The sequence below is a fragment of the Epinephelus moara genome, chromosome 16, assembly GCF_006386435.1.
Source record: "Epinephelus moara isolate mb chromosome 16, YSFRI_EMoa_1.0, whole genome shotgun sequence".
In the NCBI taxonomy this organism is placed as follows: Eukaryota; Metazoa; Chordata; class Actinopteri; order Perciformes; family Serranidae; genus Epinephelus; species Epinephelus moara.
The window spans coordinates 10831371-10857224 of record NC_065521.1 but is presented as its reverse complement, the minus strand read 5'-3'; the positions used below and the strand labels follow the sequence as shown (position 1 = coordinate 10857224).

At 42.0% G+C, this 25854-nt stretch overlaps 2 protein-coding genes across 3 annotated transcripts in view; both read right to left on the bottom strand.

Annotated features, from left to right (window-relative positions):
- The window catches only part of bcl2l1 (BCL2 like 1), a 41347-nt gene extending 20588 nt beyond the window's left edge, over window positions 1–20759 (bottom strand). Inside the window, exons 1-2 of the mRNA XM_050063905.1 lie at window positions 20603–20759; window positions 14287–15042 (exon numbers count right to left, since the gene is read on the bottom strand). Of these exons, the coding sequence (XP_049919862.1) occupies window positions 14287–14841 (555 nt within the window). The 5' untranslated portion in view covers window positions 14842–15042; window positions 20603–20759. The remainder of the gene's footprint in view (window positions 1–14286; window positions 15043–20602) is intronic.
- Window positions 20760–22954: 2195 nt separating this feature from the next.
- arfgef2 (ADP-ribosylation factor guanine nucleotide-exchange factor 2 (brefeldin A-inhibited)) overlaps window positions 22955–25854 on the bottom strand; it is a 35915-nt gene continuing 33015 nt past the window's right edge. For both annotated transcript variants that reach the window (XM_050064534.1, XM_050064533.1), the window contains exon 39: window positions 22955–24726. In XM_050064534.1, coding sequence (XP_049920491.1) covers window positions 24562–24726 — 165 coding nt within the window. In that variant the 3' untranslated portion in view covers window positions 22955–24561. The remainder of the gene's footprint in view (window positions 24727–25854) is intronic.

Here is a 25854-nt window from a genome sequence, read left to right as displayed (position 1 = left end):
CTTACCCGAGAAGGCCTGAAAGTGGAATTTCGGCTGAAAGTTTGTGATTCTTTGAGACAGATAATTAATGAAGGGGCTACCCTTTGTCACAAAGTGCTTATGTCAGTCTCAACACAGCCTAAGTTTCGTTCAGTATCACAATTAAAAAATTTACGTTCTCAAAGTTTTGATGCAGCATAACCTCTTAACCCTCATGCTTATCAAGAGTGTCATCATCATATGATTATAATCATTGTATTCATTATTCCCATTTGTACTTCTATCATTCTAGTGTCCTTGTGATTGCATGATGTCAGTTTCAATCTTTAGAGCATCAAATCTGTGTTCAGCTAAAAAAAAAAAAAAGCCAACAATGTGAGTGACTGTTCCTCCTTCCTTATCAAAGTTCTCATCATCTCCACGAGTTCCATCTCTTCCTGCTCCTCCTCAAGGCTTTCCGGCCCTTTTTTTTTTACCCTTTCAAGGCAGCTAGGCCAGCTGCCAAAGACCCTGTGTGATCCGATAAAAGGTAGGAATTACTGTGGAGCTGAGCACTAGGCAGAGAAACCCGCAGCAAAGTCGGATCTTACAACTCAAGCATTAAGCTGATGCCCTTTTATGAGCAAGTAGGGTAACTTGTGGTTTCAGGATTCTACTTCGGCAAGTGACAAGAGCAGACGCTGGATAATACTAAGGGCAAAGTCGAGGCATAATACAGGGAAAATTGGAATTAAGGGCAATCCAAAAAGACAGCCTGCTCAAGCTAACAGCCAAAAAGATGAAAATGCACCCCCTATGAGAGGAAAATATGAAAAATACATATAACACTTGCTGATGCCTGAAGAGGAGCGCATCCATTCGAATCGTGTTGCTTAAAATGTGCATGTTTCAAATGACCTCTTCCATTGCTTATGTAGCTATTCTATATTTAAGCCTGTATAAAAAGGGTCCTTTTACACTGGATGTGGTTCCCCTCTACTTGTTTTTCTGATGCACTGATAGGAACAACAAAACATGACATTTTAAACAAAGGACCCAACTTTGACAGCTTTGAAACGAGTTTAAAGAAAGTGGTGTGATTGTCAACCCTTCTCAATTCTTTTGTATGGACCTCATGGAAAACTAGAGTTCATCCAAAGAGCAGGAAAGGAACGAGGATGAGCAGCTTCACAGCACAACAGTTACCTGCATGGTAGGTTATCAGTCGCTGAGCTATTTTACACTCTTGTTGACTTCACGTTTTGGCTAGATTACTACCACCTAAGCATGAGATCAATGGTGGCATTGGTGGGGGTGGTGGAAGGTGGGACAACAGAACTGATTTGACGTGTAATGAATCATTTCCAAGCAGTTGAAAGGAAGCAAGAAACATGAGGAAACTGAATCATTAAGCCTCCCCTCAGTTGTGACACTTGCTGGAGTTTGTGCCAGCGTCACTGTGTCTGTATGTACTCTTTGGTCTCCTTTTGGACCTTGAAGCTGGCTCTGTGTGTGTCGATGTACCAAAGTGTGTGTATTACGTTGTGAGCCGGCGGTGAGACCATGAATTAAAGAGGAGATTAATGAGTCAGGACATGGAGGCTCAGACTCCAATCTGTTCCCTGCCCCACTCTGGGGGCTGTCTCTCTCCACAAAACCCCATTCTGTCAGCAAACACACACACACACACACACACACACACACACACACACACACACACACACACACACACACACACACACACATATGTATACACCGCTGAGGCACAGCAGGTAGGCCAAGGACTCAGGACTGTGTGTGTACCTCTGGCAGAGAGAGCACATGTTTAGGAAAGCGTAAACACAGAGAAGGAGAACAGAGAGAGAGAGGAAGCTAGAGCAAAGAAGATGGGGATTCTCTCTGACTGGATGTCTTCCGCAGTAAAACCCTCCACCCTGTAGGCCATCACCCCACCCTAACACCTCACCGTGACCCTGAGACCTGCCATCTGTCCTGAAGACAGAGAAACAGAAATTAAAAGATGAAACAGTGAGACTGAGACCGAACGAAAGACACAAAGAGAGGCAGGGAGTAAGACAGGAAAGTGAGACGACACTAGAACAAAAGAACAAGTGTGAAGAGAGCTGCAGGGGAAAAAAAGGCTGATGAAAACGACTAGAAACTGAAAAAGGGGAAAACCCACGAGAAGAAAAGTATGTGGAGAGAGAAGCAAGTGGCAGCAGAGAGGCTCACTGAGATTTCCCATTACTTCCTGTACATTTTCACAAAGTTCAACGACATGAAAGAAACTGATTCCCCAAGTCCTTCTTGTTCTCTTTCTATTATCTCCTCTCTCTTATTGCAGTGCCACTGAAGATAGCTTTTGTCTTTATTGCTTAACCCCCTTGGCCATTCAAACAAGCCCATGATGAATATAGCGACGATGGCATTGATGCTCTTTATCATCATTTAGTCCTAGTGCTATATGAGATCGGGTGCCGCATTACCATGAAATACTCATCAACCCTCACCATCCATTCTTCAGCTCTCCCACTTTAATACATGCCATGAGACTGACTAATCCCATGATATGCTTCATAATCTGATCACAGATATGAGCATAGAGAGACAAACAGAGAGGGGAGAGCAGGGAAAAGACAGATAGAGAGAGAAGGATGGAGTGGGATGAAATGCAATCAGAGAGGAGAGGGATGCAGATGCATCTGCTTTGCACTCGGCTGCATGAAGACAGAAAAAATTAAGAAGAATCTGTCGCAGGAGAGAGGGTAAGGATGTGGGCTGGAGCAGAGAGGTAAAAAAAAAAAAACGAGGGGGCAAGCAGACAGGAGGAGAGGGGAGAAGGGAGAGGAAGATGGAAGGAGGGGGGAAAGACTTGCTTGTGACCTGATTTCCCCACTAAGCCTCCGAGAAGTGGAGCAGCACACAGGCAAACCAATGTCTCCACACATCCAGCTGTTCTGCTCAACATATGAGCTGCACATATAGAAATGTACACCACACACAAACTGCACCATACATGCAGTGTAACCTATTAACCTACATACTGCATCCTCACTTAGCTGAGTCACTAGCCTCGTCTTCCTCCCCGTTTGCCTTCCTTGCCATCTGCATATGCCTCTCTCTACCCCTCGTCGTCTTCGTTTGGCTGCCACACGTTGCCAGACACTTCCAGGGGGGGCGGCACATAATGGTGCACTACAGTCAGTGGTAGTCTGATGTCTACCAGTCTGGCAAAGCCGCTCTAATAGCTGCACGCACTGCAGTGTGCTGGCAGTATAGACACGCACACACTCATCTATTACACAGCTGGATATCTGTCCTTTATACATAAACAGCGTCTGGATATGGAACATACGTGCGCCTCGCTGCTGTGACACCACTGTGTGTTTCTAAATGACAGGAAGAGGAGAGATTCTGGTGCAGTCTAAATGCAGCAAATGTAGTCATTAGCAGCTGTATTGATGTCTCACTGTTTCTCTGGGTGTGTGTGATGCTCAAGGGCTACAGGTCTCGTCTTTCACATGACCAACTGATGTTCTGACAGAAGCTGTAAACACACACACACAGAGGGGAGCTGTTGTCTACAGACCTGCTCTAACACCAATTACTTATATAGAACTGATCAGATGACTGATTACCAGTTTACTAAGTCTCTGATTGCTTTTTTCCATGAGCTAAAAAAACCTCTACCATTTAAAATACAAAGTTCTTTTCTGAAGGTCCAGTGTGTAGGATTTAGGGGGATATATTGGCAGAAACTGAATATAATAGGTATGTTTTCTTTAGTGTATAACCACTTGAAAATATGAATCAGGTTTTCATTAGCTTGGCCCATTTATATCTACATGGGGAGCGGGTCTTCATCTATAAAGATGGTTACGTTGCACCTCCATGTTTCTACAGTAGCCCAGAACAGACAAACTAAACTTGATGAAACCATTTACAATAATGCTTCCGCAATCATAGTAAGCAGCCCCTCCCTTACAAACTGGGTCATAAAAATACTGACTTTCTGATGTGAAACTGCTTTATTCAACGTTTTTCAGCGGTTTAAATCACCTGGTCTGTTTGTTTTGGAAAGGAGGAGAAAATTTTGGATAATTCAGCTCCCAGTCAAAACCTCCTGAACGTCTGGATCTTAAGTTATAAGAGAAAATAGATGAGCACACTCTAGCAGGTGCCGGGCTAGCGGCCAATCTGTGACGAGCTCAACAATGTCAGAGAAACACAGATTTGTGACGTGATACTGCCCTATTCAGTGTTTTTACTGGTTTTAATCACCAGGTCGGTTTGTTTCGGAGAGGAAGAGACCTCTACAGATAATCCAGCTCCAGTAAAAAGCTCCTCAACAATGAGCACTGAAGGAAACCTAACTGGGAGATGTCTCAGCTGGTTGCAATCCTTACCACTAAATGCCATTATATTCCCTTGAATCTTACACACTGCTTCTTTAATAACTATCACAGTGATGTGATTACAAAGTCTCACGACAATCCATCCACATCTGAAGTTTTGTCGTGTGTGCATTTGTTCTAACACCCTTTGCACCAGTTTGTCACATCTAAAGTAGAGCGAAAGGCAGACTGAAAGATCCTGCGGGAATGGTACAGTCCAATTTTGTGAGCATATAGCCGCCTTCTGCAACCACACCAAATGGCTTGGCTGAGTCTCTCTCCTTAAAGGCAAACGCAAGTGTCTATATCTTCACATACTCACATAAACACAACCAAAGCGCACCTAAAAACATGTGACATGTCCCTGATGTTCTCTTCATGGAGCTGCAGGCAACTGAATCGTGCAATCTGTTTGCTGCCATTTTCAAGCTGTGACTCTGATACACAACACTGAGTACCAACACACACACACACACACACACGCATACATACATACATACATACATACATTCACATACACAATGCCAAATCTCACAGATCATGTAAAACTAATGCCTGAGCTTAAACCCATGCATACAAAAACAACAGAGACACATCCATGGCTGAGCAGCTACATTCATATGAAAACATTCAGAGATCAATCTGCATAGAACCGCCCACCGCACGGAGGCGTTTATTGACGGCGCTTGAACAAAAGTGGCCGCCATTGATCCAATGCAAAAAGCTTTTCAGGAGCATTGTCTGTGTGCGTGTGTGTGTGTGTGTGTGTGTGTGTGTGTGTCTGTGTGTCTGTGTGTGTGTGCGCATGCGCGCGCGCGTGTGTGTGTGTGTGTGTGTGTGTGTGTGGATTCAATATGCATCCCAAGTTAAATGACACAATGACAAAGTCGCTTTTGAATCAGTGGTATCCTTTTCAGCGACAGCTTTATCTGCAAAGCAGCGACACACCTGTGGGCACAACTAAAAAGCCAGTGAGGCAAATTCCTGTGTGTGTGTATGTGGCCACAGGTCCTTTGTTTGAGGTAGTCACATGACCAGTCTGACTTGGCGCCGTCCCCTCCCCTCTGCAGCGAGCCACCATACAATAAAATGCTCAAATGTGTTAGACGACAACAACAACCCGCGGCACGTGTGTGATTACAAAAATAAAATCAGTTCGTGGAAACTTTCCTCAATGAGCAAGACACTGTCTTCAAAACGAAACCCAGAGAGATACGAAAAAAAACCCCATCTCTCCTAATTAGCCACACGTGAGCCATTAGCGATAAAGGGAGGAGGAGGAGGAGGAGGATAGGATGTAAAAGTGGGATGAAGGGAAAGATGAAGGGATGGTGGCAGCTGCATAGGTGGGGGGTGGAGGTGCCGGCGTAGTGAGCAGGGATCAAGTCAGAGGGAATCAATAGCAGTGATGCCAGTGTTACGGGCAATGTGTGTGTTTTTGGTAAACAAACTGACAAACGTGGGAAAAAGCAGCAGAACATGGACAGACAGGGTTAACGGCGAGATTGACGAGGCGTGTGGAAGCATGTCCGCTCTAAAACATGTTTAGCCACTGTGGTCTGTAAGGTAGACGGGAGATAGATGGATGTAGAGGAGGAGAAGGGAAAGGGGAGGAAGGGCAGACAAGGGTGGAAATAAAGGAGCTCAAAAATGATGAATAGAGGAGGAGGGGGCAGGAGGAAGGGAGGTGCAGATAGAAAAATAAGGGACAAAAATCGATTGGCGGCAGTGGGAGGGGTGTGTATAGAGGAGGTGGAAGGACATGGGAGAGAAAAAGAAGGAAAGATGTATAGAAGATGAAGTGAGGGGGGTGGGTATGAGAGGGAGAGAGAGATGGAGGCGGGCTGGATAGGTCCCAAGGGGGAGATTTCCTTCTCTTCTCCGGTAGGGTAGTCTGACAGACGACTCTGTGGATCTAACTGCCTATCTTATGTGCATGTTAATTACAGAGAGAGAGAGAGAGAGAGAGAGAGAGAGAGAGAGAGAGAGAGAGAGAGAGAGAGANAGAGAGAGAGAGAGAGAGAGAGAGAGAGAGAGAGAGAGAGAGAGGGAGACAGAGAGAAGGAGAGACAGAGAGAGGGAGAGAGAAAGAGAAAATAAGCCTGTCAAGGAGAATGGCACAAAGGAAGCTCAGGTGTTTCCCTTGTCAAAACAAGTCAATGGAGTCACCCTCCATGGGCTTTTAATTACAGCCTCAGTGTGTCTAACCCACTTTACAGTGCAGCCGGCCTGCATATATTTACAATCACATATATAGATAAACATACTGTTTAAAATGTTGTAAATCTTTAGTTTTGCCAACAACTCCCATGAAGTGGCTGAAACAGAGATGTCACGCCATCTCTCAGTATTCTCCATCTTCCCTGCTCACTACTTCTGTGTCTCTCAGCCAAAAGATCTTCTGCTCATGTGTATATATATATATATATATATATATATATATATATAGCTACTATATTGCTACTTTCCCAGGTTTGTATGCTTCTTTTTAAACAGAAAACAAACATTGTGATATTTAGGCCTCTGGAAATGACATACTATATAGCCAACAGTAGGTTGTTATTAGCGACGGTCTTTTACCAGAAACATTTAACTCCCTGGTGATCTCCCTCCAGCCCTCATTTTGCTACTTGTTGTGAATTAAGGAGCTATCATGTAGATGATTCCTCATTTAAACTTCATAAATCAGTAGTTCCTTGTCCACTACAGTGCTTTCAATGCAAGTGACAAGAATAAATAAAAACAGGGTGTCCAACAAAAGTTCAGCTCTGAATGGCTCACTGCATCATTCGCGGCCAGTTGGATACCTCTTTTATTAGCTTCAAATCCAAAATGTTGCCATAATGGTGCAGTTTAAGTTTTTTTTGAGAGACTGTCATGTCTTGTCTTGTCACCCTTAAAAAAAAAACACATAAACTTTCTAGTAAACAAACACAACGTGTGACGCTCTTCCCCCCTCACACCTTTCCTGAAATTTGATCTCCTCTGAGTCGCCAGTGCTCAGCTCAGCAGTAAACTGCACACAGCCTGTCAGATACCAGTGGCTTTATTAGTACTTTAACTTTTTTTTATTCAACAAGCAATTTGTGGTATTTTTGCAGCAGTCTTGGCTGAAAGTAGCAGAAGGACAGAACTGAGTACACTTTAATACCTGTTTAGTTATCGTAAATAATATTGTTATCGCAATATTCAATATTATCGCATATTTTCTTGATATCATGCAAACCTAGTAATTCCCTGAAACAGCCAGGCACTGTTGTGTCTAGTAAACATCACTGAAAAAAAAGTTTAGTATATCATTAAAGAGCAAAACAGCATGTACTGTATGCAGCCATAAGTGGCAGAGGTGATTTAAAAAAAAAAAAGCGAAGAAATATAGGCAGTAGGCTATAGACAGACTTTACTGCTAGAGGACATTTTTCTTGTAGTTAACTTTTCCTTGACCTTACCGAGACCGTCGACAGCACAAAGCAGAACAACTGGGATAATGGTTTGTTTTTTTCACTCGTTTCTCTACTGGAACCCCCCCCCCATCCCCATCCAGCTCCAGCCAAGCATCCCCAGACCGTGGCAGTGTGGTTCTTTTAAATGAGTTTAGCCTTTATTAGTCTGTCAGAGGGAAAAAAACATTGTTTCCCCCAGTAGCAGGTCGAGATATTATTCATCTATAATTGGTAATAACCCCGTACCCCCACCCCGAGGCGGCTCAATCTCCACTGAGTAATCACTGCCATCGCCTGCTCTGCTGGAAACAGCATTATTAGGTCGATGGCACTGTCTCTACCTCTGCTGCCTGCCAAGGTTTATTATCTGACAATATATGGCTTATACTCCTGCGCTTCTTTTAACACCACAGGCTGTGGAGGGAGAATCTGGCTGAGCGTATTTATCTCACATCCCGAGCTGCTATCAAATATCTCAGCATCCTGGACAGCGGAGGCTCCAAAATAAGCTCCGGCGGGATCATTTAGGCTGAGGCTCTATCAGTTTTTCTGACAGCGAGGTTTGCTCTGTTGTGCAAAACACCTTTCACTTTTCAATATGCAACTGTCACCTCAACTATTTCACCAGTTCAAGAGACTGTTTCACTGTTTCTTTGTAATTCTGCATTGAAAATTGATGTGAAAAGGCAGAATCTGGGCTACAAGTTATGGTTACTTTCAATTTTTATCTATGAAATGTTAGAAAATATTAAAAAAATGTTCATAAAATTTTCCCACAGCCTAGGCCTAAACTGTTCTGAAAAATATCTAATAGCAATTATTTTGACTGAGACTGCAATAGCAAAATGATTTGACATATTAAAGGGAAAGATTATTTTTACATCATTATTCTCATTTTCATTAAAAAACATATTGATATGGTTATGGTGTGATTTTTGCGGGGATCTGTACTGTAGAAAATTATGTCTAAGCCAGGACATCTCTGCAGCACGACAATATTCAATTGTATTTTGACACAAGTTTTGCCTTTAATAAATATTAATATAATTCAATAAAATTTCAATTAATTGTTCAGCCCTAATGGAGATGTATTTACTGTAAATAGCTTGTTTATCTAACCAAAAACCCAAAGAGGTGGCGTTTACTATCATATATGACAAAGACAAACATCAAATCTTCACATCTGAGAAGCTAACACCAAGAAAATGTTCGCCAATTTGCTTTATCTACTCATCAATTAATCACCTAATTGTCTCAGCTCTAAACAGAATGGGGCACTCATCTGCAGTATTATTAAGAAAAAATATATCTTCTCTAATAACAGGGTTCCTGGAGCTTGATGCAAGTTAAATGTAACGTTTTTAAGGAGGAATTTGATTTAAGACCAATTTTACAATAACCAAATTATAAAAAAGAAAAAATCAAATAAAAATAAAACCACCATCAGGAACAATTTTGGCCAAATGTTTTTGGTAACATAAAACATGATTATTTTTTTTTTTGCAGATTGCCTGGTGTTTGATGGTGGGGTTTCTGTAGGATTCCACTGCCTTAACTCTCGTTATCATCCTGAGTTTGAAAGACTTTTTGCATAAACACACTGACTGTCGTATGCATTGCCTTGTAGCAGTGTAAGCCATACCCCAAAATCTTGGTTGTGTTGAATTTACACATCCTCAATTGATCTGGGGTACAGTAACAGCTAGCTTACAGAAAGTGAATCCTCTCTGGGCATCCCAGCTGGAAACAAAATTTGAGTGTTGTTGGCTCTGCTATCCTAATCTGTGTGATGTTTACGTAAAGAGGCACTGATATCAATTTTTCTGATGTTTTACAATGCAATGTCAAAAAGATAAAATCCTACTTCCCATGTCGTCGCATTTTCAAGACTTTTGAAAAATTAACTTGAGACATTTTAATACCAATTATGGCCTTATTTTTGGATTAAGAAGTTCAATGCATTTTAAGACTTGGATCTGTAGGAAACCTGAATAAAGTGTTGGCTTGTGAATGTAATGCTGTCTTTGAGTCTATTCTCAAATGTCAGATTATGGAGTTTAGATGACCACAAAAACAGTAAATTCACAACTTTTTGGAAACACTCCTGAACTGAAATAACCAAATTATGTAAACACTAATTACTTTACCTCAAGATTGACTCCAAAAGACTGATTTATATCATCCATTTACATCATATTTTCTATTGTGTGAGCATCACCTACACACAAACTGTACATTTCCTCTCATTTTTTCCCCTCTACTTTCTCTATCACAATCCTTGCAAACAGGAAATATTAAGAGATTTGATAGGCAACAATAAGATTATGAGACAGAGTGATCGAGCAACTGAGTGAAAGTGACCTTGTGCCTGCTTAGAGCAGACTAATATTTCATCAGCTAACACTCAGGGCACACCTGCCTCACAGCTATACTCAGGTTCCCACATCTGCCAACAGCTTCATGCTTCATCCCTGTGAGGAGGTGTCAGGGGAGGGAAGGGAGGAAGAAAGAGGGAAATAAAAGACAGAAAGAAAGAAAAACAAAGTCTCACGTGGGTTTACTCTGAGACTCTGGTACATTTCAGGGAAAGTGTAGGTTGACTTTGAACAGACAAACCACAAAAAGAGAACGTAATGAAATTGTGACAAAGAGTGAAAAAGCTATAGAGTGATTAGAAGAAATGATATGACTGTGACGGTAAACCACCTACTGAATTGTGTATTTTCGTTTGCCAGTGCAGCTTGGGACTATCCCTGAGGCAAGTGTATCTACTTGTGAATAACTAACATGGGACACATATCAAGCCAACGCTCTCTCCCCAGCACCAGGCAATAAAAAAACAGAATAAAAGTGAATTATGCACAGCTAAGACGGGAAGGAAGTGGCATCATGTGTTTGAGACAATGTTATCCGGCAGCAGGAGAAGTGAAACCATACCAGTGGATACTCTCAACACAACGTTCCATTCAGCATTTCAGATGAAGTCATTCACTTCTCTAAGTCAAGGTTAAAGTGACATGTTGCAAGTCAGCTACAGCATGCAGCTAAAGCAAACTGATGTCATTAGTTACACTTGTTGCCAAGCAAACTGTCTTGTATGAATTGTGTTTATGTGTTTGAGCGAGTGTGTGTGGGTGCTTGGATGATTTTGACTACATGAGATCATAGAGACCAACCACAGATGACAGATGTGTCGATTACACTGTGCTGACAACAGCGGTGGTGAAAATATTTATGAGTAATCAGGAGGAAAAACTAGATAAGCCATTAGACCAAACTCTTCATGGTTGATCTATTTTCATCCTGAGTGTGCCTCTAGTTTGTGAGTGCTTACTGTAACTCTACAAACAGCTGTTTAGGTATCAGAACAAAGGATAACAACACAATAATAATCAAATAAACAAATAATTATTCTTTTGCCATACTGACTGTCTCCTAGGAACCTGCCATCATACACAGAACCAACAAGACTGGAAGTCTACAGCTGCTCTGTGAGGCTGTACTGAAGCACTGCGGTGCTTTGAGCATTCTCACAATTCAATGCTAACATGAGGATAGTAAGCCTGTGATGTTCATTGTGGTCACCATCTCAGTTTAGCGTGTTAGCACGCAACATTTGCCAGTTAGCAAGTACAGCTGAGGCTTTGTGTTTGGTCATAAACCAAAGTAAAGGACAGTTAATATTTTGAAGTTGTGGTGCTGCAAGACGAAAAGTCAGGGCTCATGAATGTGACTATAATTCACCCTGAAAGGGATATGAATGCATGTACAAACTACCATTGCAACCCATCCAATAGTTGTCGTAACATTTTTCTCTGAACCAAAAATGTCAACTTGATGATGTTGCTAGAAGAAAAGTCAAGGGATCACCAAAGTCATAGGATTCATCCTCAGGGGAACATAGGCGTTTGCTCAAAATTTAATGACAATCCATCCTGGAGCTGATGAGATATTTCAGTCTGAAGTAAAATGGTGGATTGACAGACCTACCCCTTTTCCACCAAATTAGCTCTGGTTCTCGAACTGGTTCCATTCATGGGTCCTGGAACCTTGGTGCTATCTGGCAAAACAACCTGCGTTTTCACCAGTTCTGAGCAGAACTACTGTAATCAATGCAGGGCGCTGCAAAATGCATAGCAGAAGTAAACAGTAGAAACAAAATCGCCAATTACATTGGTTACCTGCAAACTTTTGCTTTATTACAAACTTTTGTTTTTACCCCGCCAAAATCACCTCATGAACAAAGACCATTGCACTCTTTTTTTCTGACGATTTCTCACTCAACTTCTCCATCGTTGACTTCTCCATCCTCTCTTTCCTCTAGACACACCCACTTTTCAGGTTCTGAACCAATTAATTTTTGGTTATCATGCTCTGAATGGTTCAAAATTAAGTGCGGTAACCAGTACAGAACTGGTTCCATGTCGGTGGAAAGGGGTAACTGACAGCGCAACATTAAAGAAACCCTTAAAAAGCTGTTAGCATGGCTAAAAACATGAGCTACAGTAGTGGGGTAGTTGTACATTTAGGTGAGCAGACCTCTGGGAGCTGCTATGGAGGATGCTGCAGAATCTCTTCAACAAAGGAACAATTACCACTAGTATGTTGCAAAGCTTTAGCCTTTACTTTCACATATAATATCCTGTCACCTGTTTCCATATCATCAGGCACATCCTTGCTATCCCTGTTACCTATGTTATATCTAGTCCAACACTGAAATAAATAAAGACATTCTGGGTCTGCAGTGCAAAGAACAGCAAAGCCACTGTCTGCCCAATGGGATTTTCTTCTAGGTACGCTGATGTCAGTTTCCATAGGATCGACCTTCAACCTGGAGTTCTACAGCGCTGGAGTAAATATAAACAGCCCCTCCCCTCACCCCACTCTCCTTCATACCATCAAATGGCCAGCACAAAGGAAAAGAGCTGACCTTAACTGGGATGTTCACCACACACACACAAACACAAACACTGAGATTTTCAGTACCGGGACAACACTACTTTCCATCTAACCCCAGAAAAAACAAGCTTTCATCTGCATGCAGCTGTCTTGCTGAAGAACATAAGAGAAGAGAGGACAGGGCAGGGGAGAAAAATGAACAGATAGTGGAAGAAGAAAGAAAAAAAAACAAAGCACAGAGCCAATCAACTGACCGGAGTAAAACAAAGGGCTATCTGTAAAAGCCCTGGACTTCATCCCACCCTGTGATGAGAGAACTTCGATCCCAAGGCAGAGAGGCTGCAGAGAGCTACAAAGCCCTGATGTAGCCTGTTAAGCTCCCACTTCGATTCAGCTCATTGAGCCCCGTGCTGCTGATCAATTAGAGAACAGCTGAACCAGCTGCTGACCACACAAACATTCTGTTTTTACTGTTTTTAAGCACAGATGGTTTTTTATACCTTGAGAGTGCTGCCTGTTGTTTTGGTCTTCTCTGTTTCATCTAATCTGAAGTCTTTTCTTCTGCAATGGCCACAGAGTCAACCCCACCCCTGTGCCATGTCACAATCTCATGGAGGCAGATACATTTGAAATGTTTGCAAGCTGGCTTATCTGGCGCATCTGCATGAGATAAGTCTCAACATGTAGAATGGACAACAAAAAAAACAATGTTCTGGTTTGTCTTTCTCAGCTCACCCCAATAATATATTGTCACTGAAGGTCAGGCCAGGCAGATTAAACACACAGCTGACCAACTGGCAAATGATGCATACAACACACTTAATCCTGTCCTTTAAATATTTAACAGAGAGCCACATGTGAAACAGCACATACACCCCAAATGCTTTCATTTTAAAGGTGTACTCTGGAGGATTGTTATTTACTGTTTGTAAACACATGTGCCAATGAAAGTAAAAGTGAAAGCCAACCCTAGATTCAGTCATTTGGCGTTTTGCCACACCATATTTGTTTTTTTGGGCGCTGTGTCTTTTGGATGCCTGCTGCTCCCTACCTTTTTATAGAGCCCCGACCTCACATGAGTGCTGTGAGGATACACGCCCATACATGAGCAAACACAGCAAAATAATAAGAAATCAAGAAAATACAGGCAGAGGACAGAGTCTCTCCAGAAAATATATACCACCACATACTTCTTGAAGGTGATAAGATATGATTGTGAGGGATTACTTCTGTATGAGTCTATGTTTTTTAGGAAAATTCTTCACAGTATATCTTCAACAAAAGCCATTGGCTTCCATACATATTTTCCAGGGCTAGTTGGAAAAAATAAGGACATGATTTATCTTTATTTATTTCCCAACTGACTGCTATTCCCCAGTGTTGCTGCCAGCAGTGGTGTGTCGAAAAAGTGTCAACATGGACTCTTTCCATACAGGCGACCTCAGCTTACCTTATCCATATAATTGTAGCCAGTTATGTTGAAGAGTATGGAAGAGGCTACACAGTACAAGCACACAGCGTCATACCACAAGCTCCTAAACAGACTTGTCTCTGTGTATGTTTTTGTGATTCTGTGTGTGTGAGAGACTCACCCATCCTCCTTGGCTCTGGATCCAGGGCTGAATGTGGTTGTCCAGATAGACCGTCATCCACTCTATGATCCTGCCCACCAACGGACTCATCTCCTTCTCGACGCACTCCACGCACAGCGCCCCGCCGAAAGCGAAAAGCCCTACGATGCGGCCCCAGTTGACTCCGTCCCGGAACACCTCATCCATCACGTTCTCGAAGCTTTGGTAGGCTGTTGCCGGCGTGATGTGCAGTTGGTGGTGCAGATCGCTGAAGGCGCGGGCGTATCGCAGCTCAAACTCGTTGGCTGAGTCCCGGAGGGCCTCTTTCACCGCGTCCAGGCTCGTCGTTGATGGCAACTGTTGCTGCCGCAGCGGGGATGCTGGCGGGGTCCCGGGACTCATGCCGTTAAAAGTCCCGTTGGCGTGTGTCGCTACCCGCTGCTCCTCACCTAACCCTGCCTCCCCCCCATCAGTCCTGTTTGGAGGCTCTATGAGTCCCATGTGGTTGAGAGGATAGTTTCTCTGGGTGAGTTTATAGTTTATGTAGAAAACCACCAGTTCTCTGTTTTGAGACATGTTGTGTTTAAATATGCTTTTTCTCTTTGCTCCTGTCCGTCTCCTCTCCTGCTCCTCTCTCGGTCGAGCCTTGCCGTGTTAGAGTGAACACACACTGTGCCAGGCTTTCCTCTGTTCAGACCACCATGGTCAGCTGATATCCAGAGGACACTTGGGGGGTGAAAACCAAACCTACACAAGGCTGACAAATCAGCTCAGGCCCTGTAGAGAGACAACAATGAAAGGTCAAAGTCTGGATAGCCTATAAGCATGCTGCGATTATATGTGTTTGTGTGTGTGAGGAAAGAGGAGTGTGCGGGGATGGCTGTAGACTTTCAAATTAAATGTGGACAGGTAGGGTCAAAGTGCATCTCTCTAATTGGCCTGTTACATATGGAGCAGATGGCAATGATATTAATGAGACAATAGTAGAGCGAATGTGTGTATGTGTGTGATTGTGAGAGCGAGAGGACGAGAGATAGTGAAAGAGACAAAGGGAGGGGGTGGTGTGAGGAGGGTGAGCTTTAGGTGAGGAGAGATCAGAGGGACACAGTCTGGCTTGAGGGTCTACGGAGACAGTCGCCATCTCTTAATCAGTGACCTCCGACCTTCAGACTGAGCTTTTAGGCACTTTGTTTGTCTCAGCTCCAGACTATCTGCTACGTACATGCTGATCTGCATACTGTCACACTTACGCATGCCCTTGAATCTCCATACAACTTTACCCCGATACATCCAGCGTCCAATAAGTCATTACCTCATTATCAGCGCTGGATGTTGGTCTGAATGCATAAAGAGACATCATCCATGCTGGCTTTATATCACTGCTTCTTCTACTCTGGGTTTAATACCAGCCTGACACCACTCTGCTTTAGTATGAAAGCACAGGTGTCTGAAATACAACACACATTATAAGATTACGTTAACAGTAGAGGCTGGCTGCCACTGATGGCATTCTTAACTATAAATGTACCTGACTGTAACAAGTTGTTGAATTATGTTTCCATTACCAAATAAAATAATCCAGTTAAGTTAAACTGTTTTCCTTACAATATCATTGGATTTCCAGTGAGCGCAATGAGGTCCACTCTGAATGAACTCAAAGTCGGGAACTCTATTAGCAAACATATTTTACAATGTCCTGAGTAAATCTGTGTTTACCATTGATGTACGAAACTACAATTGCACTCATGTGTTAAGAGTGAAATACAGGAATTAACACTGTGTGTCTGTAAAATACAGGTTGAGCAAGTGTTTGGTACTATTGTTAAACATATGGGAGCTCCTCTAATGATAATGTAAATAAAATCACGGTTATACTACAACTGTTCAAATGTAAAAGCATTACAAAATATGTGGCTGCTTAACAACAGGTGAGTTATGATGGTAAAAATGCTTAAAGGGACAATTCACCCCAAAATCCACAATATACACCCCCTACCTGAAGTGCTATTTATCAATCTAGATTGTTTTGGTGTGAGTTGCCCAGTGTTGGATATATTGGCCATAAAGATGTCTGTCCTCTCTCCAGTGTAATGAAGCTAGATGGCACTTGGCTTGTGGTGCTCAAGGCGCACACACACACACACACACACACACACACACACACAAAAAAAACAATTTGAAAAACTCAAGCACAATGTCTCTTTATAGAAATCATAATCCAATTACTCAAGATAATCATCAGCCCTTGTTGTGAGCAGTTTCATGTAGGAACTATTTTCTTCCTTGCGAACTACACCTGCCAACTGCATCACCACGCAGAGGGAAGCATACATCTCCTGCTGGCTCACCTAGCACCACTGAGCGAGCTAACGTTACAGCTCATGTGAAGAAGACGCCATTAATGTTTACATCTAGCACTGTCATTACCAGATTACCAGCCTCTTGTCTATAAGTAGATGCAGCTTCGTTCTGCGTAGTGATACACTTGGCAGGTGTAGTTGAGCCAAAGGAAAACAGTTCCTAGATGAAACAGTTCCTAGATGAAACTGCTCACAACAAGGTCTGAGGATTATCCTGAATAATGGGGTCATGATTTCTGGAACAAGACATTGCTGTTGAGTTTTTCAAATGTATTTTTTGGCACACCACAAGCAGAGTGAGATCAAGTTCCATTATACTGGAGAGAAGGTAGACATCTCTACAGCCGATATCTCCAACACTCGGCGACTCACAACAAAACAATTTGGGCAGATAAACAGCACTACAGGTAAGAGGAAAAATATGTTTTTTTGATTTTGAGATGAACTGTCCTCTTCATTGCTATATATACAAACAAATTTATATTAGGGCTGCAATGATTAATCGATTAATTGCTTGTTGATTGACAGAAAATTAAATTGGCAACTAGCCTGATTTCTGATTAACTGTGTCAGTCATTTCTCACACAAAAATGACAAACATTCTCTGGTTCCAGCTTTTCAACTGTGAGCATTTGATGCTTTTCTTTGTCATATATGCACAGGTGTAAATTTCTGTAGGGATGCAGGGAACACATCTCCCTCAGTATTAAGAACATGTGCATTTGTCCCACCCAATGAAAACATTAAGTAGCTGAGGACTTTTATTTTGGTGAAATTAAATACATTTCCACAACAAATTGACACTGAAAAGGCAAAAATTGGTGGATAAATAATTCACCAGAATGCAGGAAATAAGTTGTTTGATGCTCAAACTTTAATCGGGGAGGACCTCAAAGCCCGAGCTGACACAAAACCTATACCTTTGCATATATAATATTGAAGTGAACGTCCTTGGGGTTTGAAATGTTGGTCAAATAAAACAAGAAATCTGAATATATCTTCTTGCGATGGGGAGAATTATGACAGCCATTTCTTTAAAACTATATTCAGGGATGAATGATAATATCAGCAAAGGCATAACACCTTTAAAATGAAATATCAGCCTGAAATAAACATTTGAGCCAATATCACAGGGCGATAAGATGGCCCTTTAATTCTGCAACTGTAGGTAGTCGAAGTTGGTCAAATTTGGCCTGGTTTTGGCTAATGTCTAAGGGAGAGCATCATCCAAGCCTGTGAAAGTTTTTGCAGTTTGTTTGAAAATGTAAACATAAAATATATCTGACAAGCTTAACATGTAACCTAAATTGAAGTATTTTTCTTTTTCTTTTTTTTGCCCAAAGAATGTGTACATTCTGAAAAGCATTATGTTTTATGTCTACGTCTTCCACCAGTGGGCCATCACAATAATATGTTAATTCCACTACAGGAGAGACTTGATGTTCTCTGCAATTAGGTGGAAAAACACATGTGCATATATTAGTGTCATCCAAAATGAGTACTGGCATGTCGTACATCGGCAAGAATCCAATATCGTGCATCCCTAACTATTTTCTGACAGTTCTGACAAAACATTTAATCAAGAAAATAATCTTTATAGATTAATTGAATATGAACAGAACTGTGAGTTGCAGCCCTGGTTCCTATGTTAAAAAGAGACAGGCAGAAAATTACAAACAGCTTATGTATATTACTGAGGAGTCACATGCAATCTGTGTCCGTCAACACAATGCTCCCGCCTGGCTTCTGACACTGTCACAAATATCCTGTTGTTGAGTCCAGTGTTACAGTTATTGATAAAAACTCGGTGCACTATTGTTAGCTTTGGTGACGGTGCTATAGAACGTATTTTCACACAGCCTAATATTACTGATAGGGTGTATAGAAATTTATGTCAATATCCTGCAGCCAGTAAATTGAGTCTAAGTGCTCCTATATCCCTGAAACAAAAGACAATCTGACAGAGGAACTGTTTGACAAAGCCGTTGCCTCATCTTCTGCTGTCGCTATCCTATTAACTGGTGTATACAGGCACACAAAAAGATGTGGGAGGAACATGACCTCCTGATGATCCCAAACGGCTGCTGCTTATCATGTGGGAACCTGACCTTTCTCATAACAATATTGACATTTTAGCTGATAAGTGTTTGGACCTAATAATTACTGTATGAGGCGGATGGAAGGGGAGCTCCATGCAAATAATGCTGGTGACATTACATAATACATAAAATACTCTACTCTTCCTACCAGCACAATGGAAGCCCCACACAGTCTCTACTAGTTCCTGGCCAAACAGGCAAAGTGCTGTGGTTTAATCAAGCCCCAAAACTCCAACTTCTCACAAACACACGTCCAGCAGACTGTTTGGACCATAATTAGTAGTCAAAGAAACAGAAACTGCCTGTTAACGCAGATAAAGAAGCACAAGGCAGCAGTGTTTACAACGGCCACATGGTCCCAAGCTACCAGCAGCACGTGGCTCGGGTTTTAATAGTCCAGCACTGATGTAAACACCACGCAGCTCCTACAGGAATACCAACGAGTAGCAGCGAAATGTTGCACCTGAATGCAACATTTGTGATGACAATCGCTTACATATTAACTCACATAAAGCAAACCGGAGGCTGAGTCCGTGTTTATTACGGTGGAATCTGGACTGTAACTTACAGATAAACCCACCAGGACATGTTAGCGATACTGTTCTGCCTCTGTAGGCTGCGTGTGCTTGTTGTGCGAGCCCCGTGTGTGTTTCGATGTAAATGTCCAGATTAAACATTAATTCATATTTCGATCGCAGTCTCAGATATGAAGACTTCATATAAGATACAGAGACTAACATTAGCGTCTTACCAGCAGTAGTGAATCAAATTGAGTTGTCCTCGGTTCGTTGCGTGTTTCTCTCTGTCAAAACGTCCCGACTCTGTCAATCAGTCTGTCTGTACAAAAGCTGTCAAAATCCAAGAATGTAAAAATGCCACTGCGAGGGAGCGTGTGTGTTTGCACGCATCCTCCTACGACTCCCCCTCCACTCTCTACATGCCCAGCCCTCCTCTATTACGTAACACGACGCCTTCAGAGATGTCTGAATATCTGGATCACGATCATGCCGAGAATAGTCGTGTATAATGGCCTTTACACCCAAGAATACTCATATGATAAAACCTCATATGTCTCGTATGTCACTCGCCGTTAATGTTTTATCTGCTAAAGCTTATTGTGTTCATTGTATTAACTGAAATATAAATGACGAGACTAATGCACTTCTCTTTTCTAGCCCTCTGGTCACTGCAGATAAAGTGAACTACATATTATTGCGTTGTTCAACAAATATTTTGGCGTTTCCAATTAAAGGCACACTTTTAAAAACTGATTTTACTGACGGATGACCAGGTTTAGTGGGAGTCCCTGAAGGCACCACAGGCCATTCCATTCTCCCGTCATAAACACTGGGCTTGGACCTTTAATCGCAACACATAAAAATGCCTCTTTGCGACACCACCCTCTGTCCCAGCTCTAAATAGACTTCACCACACCAGCAATCATTACAAAACTAATTCTTAAGCAAAGCATTACAGACACACACATACACACACACACAGCTCCGCCTGTACTAACGATACTGTAGGCAGCTACTGAACATGTAGGCTACTGAAGATGGCTGTCACTGTCATATACACAGTCTTGGTGTAGTCGCACATTCGTAGACCGTAAACCCAAAATGTGTATTTACAGTGATAAATCGTTCACTACAGTTTGCAAGTATACTTTGCATTCAACTGAATGAGATTTGACGGGAAAAGCTAGCAGGAAACAAAATGATGGTTACGCATTCTTCTAAATCTGTCGACCTCCTTCCTCTAAGTATCTGCATTCAGAGAGGAAAATCCACCCTCTTTACTGGGCTTTCCTTCATAATTTCGCCACACAACTACCGCAGTCGTTAAAATTACATTTGTCGCTTGAGTAGAAACTCTTACTTGTAGGGTGGTCTCCATAAAATCATGTCTGGTGGCTCACAATCCAGACCCCGGCAGGAGTAATCCTATCCGTCATCGCTAGCCCGTCTGGCTAACGTCGCCGACGGAGATCTCGTAGCCAGCTACTGGCTACCACAGATCCGCCCACAGCTACGCTCTCTACGTAACTTCATGCCAGCCTGCCTCTGTTCAGTCCAGCCAGGTAGTGGCAGCTTCATCTCAAGAGAATGCAACAATTGTATTAGGATGCAAAATGTACTCCTCTCAACGGAGAGTGGTATTTACGAGTCACTTTCCCGACTTTATGTGAGGGCTAGCTGAACCGGCTAGCAGCAAGAAAGTCCTAGCTACCGTTAGCACGAACTAGCTAAAGCTGTGCTAGTTTATGTTCGTTGGGGCGTCTGACCCCTACGTGAGTTATGAAACTTGATAGTTGGGCGCAACACTCCTCATTGTTTGCCTCTCTAGTTACTGGTTTAAGAATAAATAACATGAGGGTTTCCTTAGTAGGGCTCCATGTAGCAGCTGTTAGGTAGCTTTCCGCTTTCCTTGCTAAAACAAAGGATGTGAGGGGTCTCCATGGTAACCTTTGTTACCCCAAAATGTAGCGCACTTCAGGCCGACTACCAGTTTGAGCACAGTGCCACCCTGTGGACATCTTTATACAGAAACGCTGGAAATCCCTGTTCCGTGCTTTCAACTCTCATAAAATTAACTAAAAACTAACTTAATGACGTATCAAGCAAACATGCAGGGCTAAAACTGAAACTTCAGTGCCCTTGAGCAAATCATATTTAGTCTCCTCATAGCAGGAAAACACAGGTCTAACTACTAACATTAATGACAGCTCCATTCTGTTCAGTTAGACTACTTCACCCACAATATGACCATTTGTAGATCAATTGGTCATGCCGTGTTTCCTTTAATTCTGAAGAAAAGTTTTTCTCACATGCCTCCAGGAAGACAGCAAACATATTGATTTAGTGATTGGGGACCAAGTTTAAAGCAAAACTGTATGAAACATCTGTTTACAAGCTCTTACACAACTCATGCAGTATAATCTAAGTCTCATTTATCCAGTCATATGCTCAGTACATCTCAAACACATGCATTTTGTCTGGCTTTGAAGAGAGCATAGATAAGTTTTACATTCAGTTCAGTTTTAAATACTATGGTTTTTTTGAAAATACATGTGTTTGGGAAGTAAAGAACAATGTTTTGAATGTGAATTCAAGGAAACAGCATGAAAAACTGATTTACAAATAGTTTTGTGGGTGTATTCCTTTAAGCTATACCAGCCAGCAGAGGTGTGGACTCGATTCACGAATGAATTCGAGTCAGACTTGAGTCACAAATTTCATGACTTTAGACTCGACTTGACAAAACCAAGTAAGACTTGCAACACGATTAGACCTTAAACACAAATGAGTCCTGACTTCACTTGGACTTGGGCATTTTGACTTGAAAATACTTGAAACCTTCCGCCAAACCAATCTAGGGAGAAAAAGTTAAATACACCTCTCCAATATGAGATAAGTTAAATACAGCAAGACAGGACAGAAACAGATGCAATTCGGTCTGTTGAGTTATTGGTTAATGATGCTATATGAAAGTGCATTGGCCCTTTTTTCAGAGTAGCTTCAGGTGTACTTGTTTAACAAATAAATACAATTTTTTAAACACATTCTAATTTTTTTTGTTGTAAATTTAATCTTATTACTTAATTGAATGACATTTAATTGGGCAAAGAGTGTGTAATGGCTTGTTTAGGACTTGAAACTCAAAGTTAAGTTAAACTCAAGTTTCAGTTCCCACATCCAATTTGAATCCATTCTGAGTATTCTGACCAAAAATAAATTGGTTCAGGACCTGAAAAGTTGGTTCCCAGGTGGAACCAAAAAACGAGCAGGTTTTCCTTCACCTGAAGCCGAACTGTGACGACATCAGTGGGCACATCATATTCTACAGGTTGGATGGAGAGGATGGAAAAGGCAATAATTAAGAAATCGAGTGAGAAATCATCAGAAAAAGAGCTTGCAGTGGTCTCATTAATAGGCGGTCCATTTTATTTTTGGTTAAAAACAAGTATCTATAATTGCAGAACAAAAGTTCACGGGCAATCTATGTGATCTGCCGTCTTGCTACTACTGTTTGCATCCATTGTGCATTGTGCAACGCCCTCCACTGATGACAAATCCTTGATTACATTGGCTCTGATCTGCTTCGCTGGAAAGCACCAAGTTTCCAAGAGGCCTGAACACAACCGGTTCAAGATTCAGAGCTGATTTGGTGGAAAAGGTTTATGTGAGAAAGCTCTAAAGCACTTTCAAACTGAATCAATAGTCACTAGAGTGGATCAGAATTCGGGTTTATTGATTACTTCACCAAATGTTTGGAAGATTACATCACAATATTATGTATAGAACCGTATAGCACTTTCATTTCTATGTATCTTACATTGAAAACTTTACAGTCTGCTTTTTTTCATTTACTGTATATATATATATTTATATATTCCCTAGCATTAGGGAAGAAAAGTAGACATCCATAGTTGCGAGGGAAGGAATGCTTCTCAAAAAATATTTAAATGCACTTTAAATAATTACATACATCCTTCTTTTTTAAAAAAGGCATGGAATAACCTATGAGGGATCCAGAGTTACAGAGTGTCTCTGTAGATGTGTGTTTTGGTTTCGCTCTGTTCCTGAACCTTTCTGTGGTTAAACTCTACTGTTGAATGTGACAACACTGACAGGCGTTCCAACCATCCAGAGCAAGGTGATGCACTGGGTGGTATTAATACATGAGAAAACTGTCGGCAACGGATGTGCAAAAGACTGTGGGAAATGGACAACCACTGTGTCACCTTACAGGGCCAACTGATGGATTAGTGGGGGGTTTTATGAGCCAGCTATAATTCTAAAGCCAAGAGGAGTTGACTCCATGTTAAGTCCTTCAGTGTAAGGCTTACTGGGTCAACACAGAGGAATGCATGGTAGAGGGAAGTAGCAAGTCTTTCAACCAACCTTTCATTGTAAACCAGCAATCATGCTGAAAAGTAATCATAAAAGAAATTAAAGCAAGTGAGCAAAATAAATAAGTAAAATCTCTTTTACAGGTAAGGAATTATAAAGATGACAGGACGGTTGTGTCACAGAGAGCGGACGCGTCACAAACAAAGCCGCATTACATCTCCCATAGTGTTGTAAGAGATGCAGATTGTTTTCTCCCGCAGCTGAGAGTTTCAGCCTCTTGAGCCCACTACCAAACAATGCAGACATAAAAAGGAACATAAACATTAAAGTGGCAAACACTACTTTGCGATGGGCATCAACATGTGAGATATCACAAGATATTTTGATTAGATCACCAAACTCACTATGAGGGCGAAACTGATGATGTTATAATTTTATAACAGGCACAGGCGGCCAAAAGGGATTTTTCACAAAGGGCAAATGTAAGGTTCCTCAAATTCAATGCTTTCGTTCATTTGCTTTCAGCATGTAGAGACACTTTTTTTGTTAAAAAAAAAAACAAAACAAAACAGAAAAAACAAACCATCAAAATCAGGTACAATATCAATAAATTATTTGTTTACAGTTCTTTTCTTGTCATTACAGTTTGAGATGAGAGTCAGGGGGATGATGAATGACAACAGTCAGCAGAGAGTGCCGGTCACAGTGCTGTTCATCCCCGAGAGAAAAAAGGGAGGAAGGACAGGGTGAAACTTTTCTACAAGCTGAGTGCAGTAGAAAAGCCGAACACTTTAATGCAAACTCCTGAACTGAGACAGAAAAGCTACAGTCTTGGTCGTCTCCCTCCTGCCATTGCAGCCCCTCCGTAATCTGTTCCAGTCTAGAAGAGGGGGAAAGTCTCTTATGTGTCCACCTGTGATCTACTCATCAGTGTCATCTCCGTTTCTCCATCTGTCCCTCCACCCAACTCTGCACCCACTCATTCTAGGATGTGGGAGTTCTGGCGGGCGCCACCTCGGGAGCAGCGATGTGGAAGACGAGGCCGATGCGCAGGAAGAAGCGCCTGAGGACTGCTCGCAGCTCGGGGATCAGGTCAAACTGCATCATTTCACACAGTTGGGGGTAGTAGCAGGAGGCATGGGGCTTGAACTGAAAAAGAAGAAGAGAGAAAATATTAATTAGCACCACAATTCAACCAAGTGACATTCTATACGTGCTTTAAATCCCTGCTAACCAAAGGAATTACCAAAGACGTACCCAGGGCTATCCCCTTGGCTTGGGGCAGTATTAAGCTATTAAGGTATAATAGGGTAATCCCGGGAATATGATTAGCAATACAGTAAAAAAAAATAACAGACACTCCTGTTTCCGATTTTACTGGTGGAACAGTTTGCTGAGAAAAATGGTGACTGTGAGTGGTGGGGATAATGTTACAGGACTTAAAATAAAAAGAAATATGTCTCTGTCCCTGTTTGGGAGTATTTTGGATTTAGTTCCAATGATAAAGGTGAGCCAGCAAACATGGACAAAGCTGTGTGCAATATTTGCCCCGAGACAGTTGTGGCTTAAGTATGTCAAGTCTCTCTCCAGCAAGAATCTAAGAAAGAAGGGCACTTATTTTCTTTCTGTTAAAACCTGAACTGAACATGACGCAGCACACACAAATTAGATGCAGCACTGACGGATAGGGATGCACCGATCTGATATGTGGATCGAATACTGGCCCCGAAGAGATGGATCGGGTATCGGAAAACGCAACCTATACCTGAGGCGATCCTTTCCCTTTAAATCTATTGCGACGCGAGCTACGTCATACGTCATGGAGTGAAGGAGAGAATCTGCTGTGTGGAGGTATTTCACACTATTTCAACTGCTGTTGCACAATTGTTTATTTTTGTTAAAAATAAATAGTTCATCATTCCATTAATCGGTTTCATTTTATCTTAGGAAAGAACTGTGTAGTCATCAATGCCTGATGCCTCTAGTCTTTTCTGTTCTACATGTAAAGGTATATAGCTTTTTAGGTCAACCGTGGTATCAGATTGGTATCGGGGATCGGCCGATACTCAAAGCCACAGCATCGGGATCGGTCCAGATCCAGAGCTGCTGTCCTCCCAGCAAATGGTTATTTCTACGCCTGCCCGGTTAGCACGAGCTAACACAGCAGCAGCTGTTCCCAACAAACTCACACCAACAGCGAAACAGCTCGTTTCTCACCAACTTCCCGCAGCAACAGTCTCCAATACGCACCACCCAGGTCTACAGTTAAATAAGATT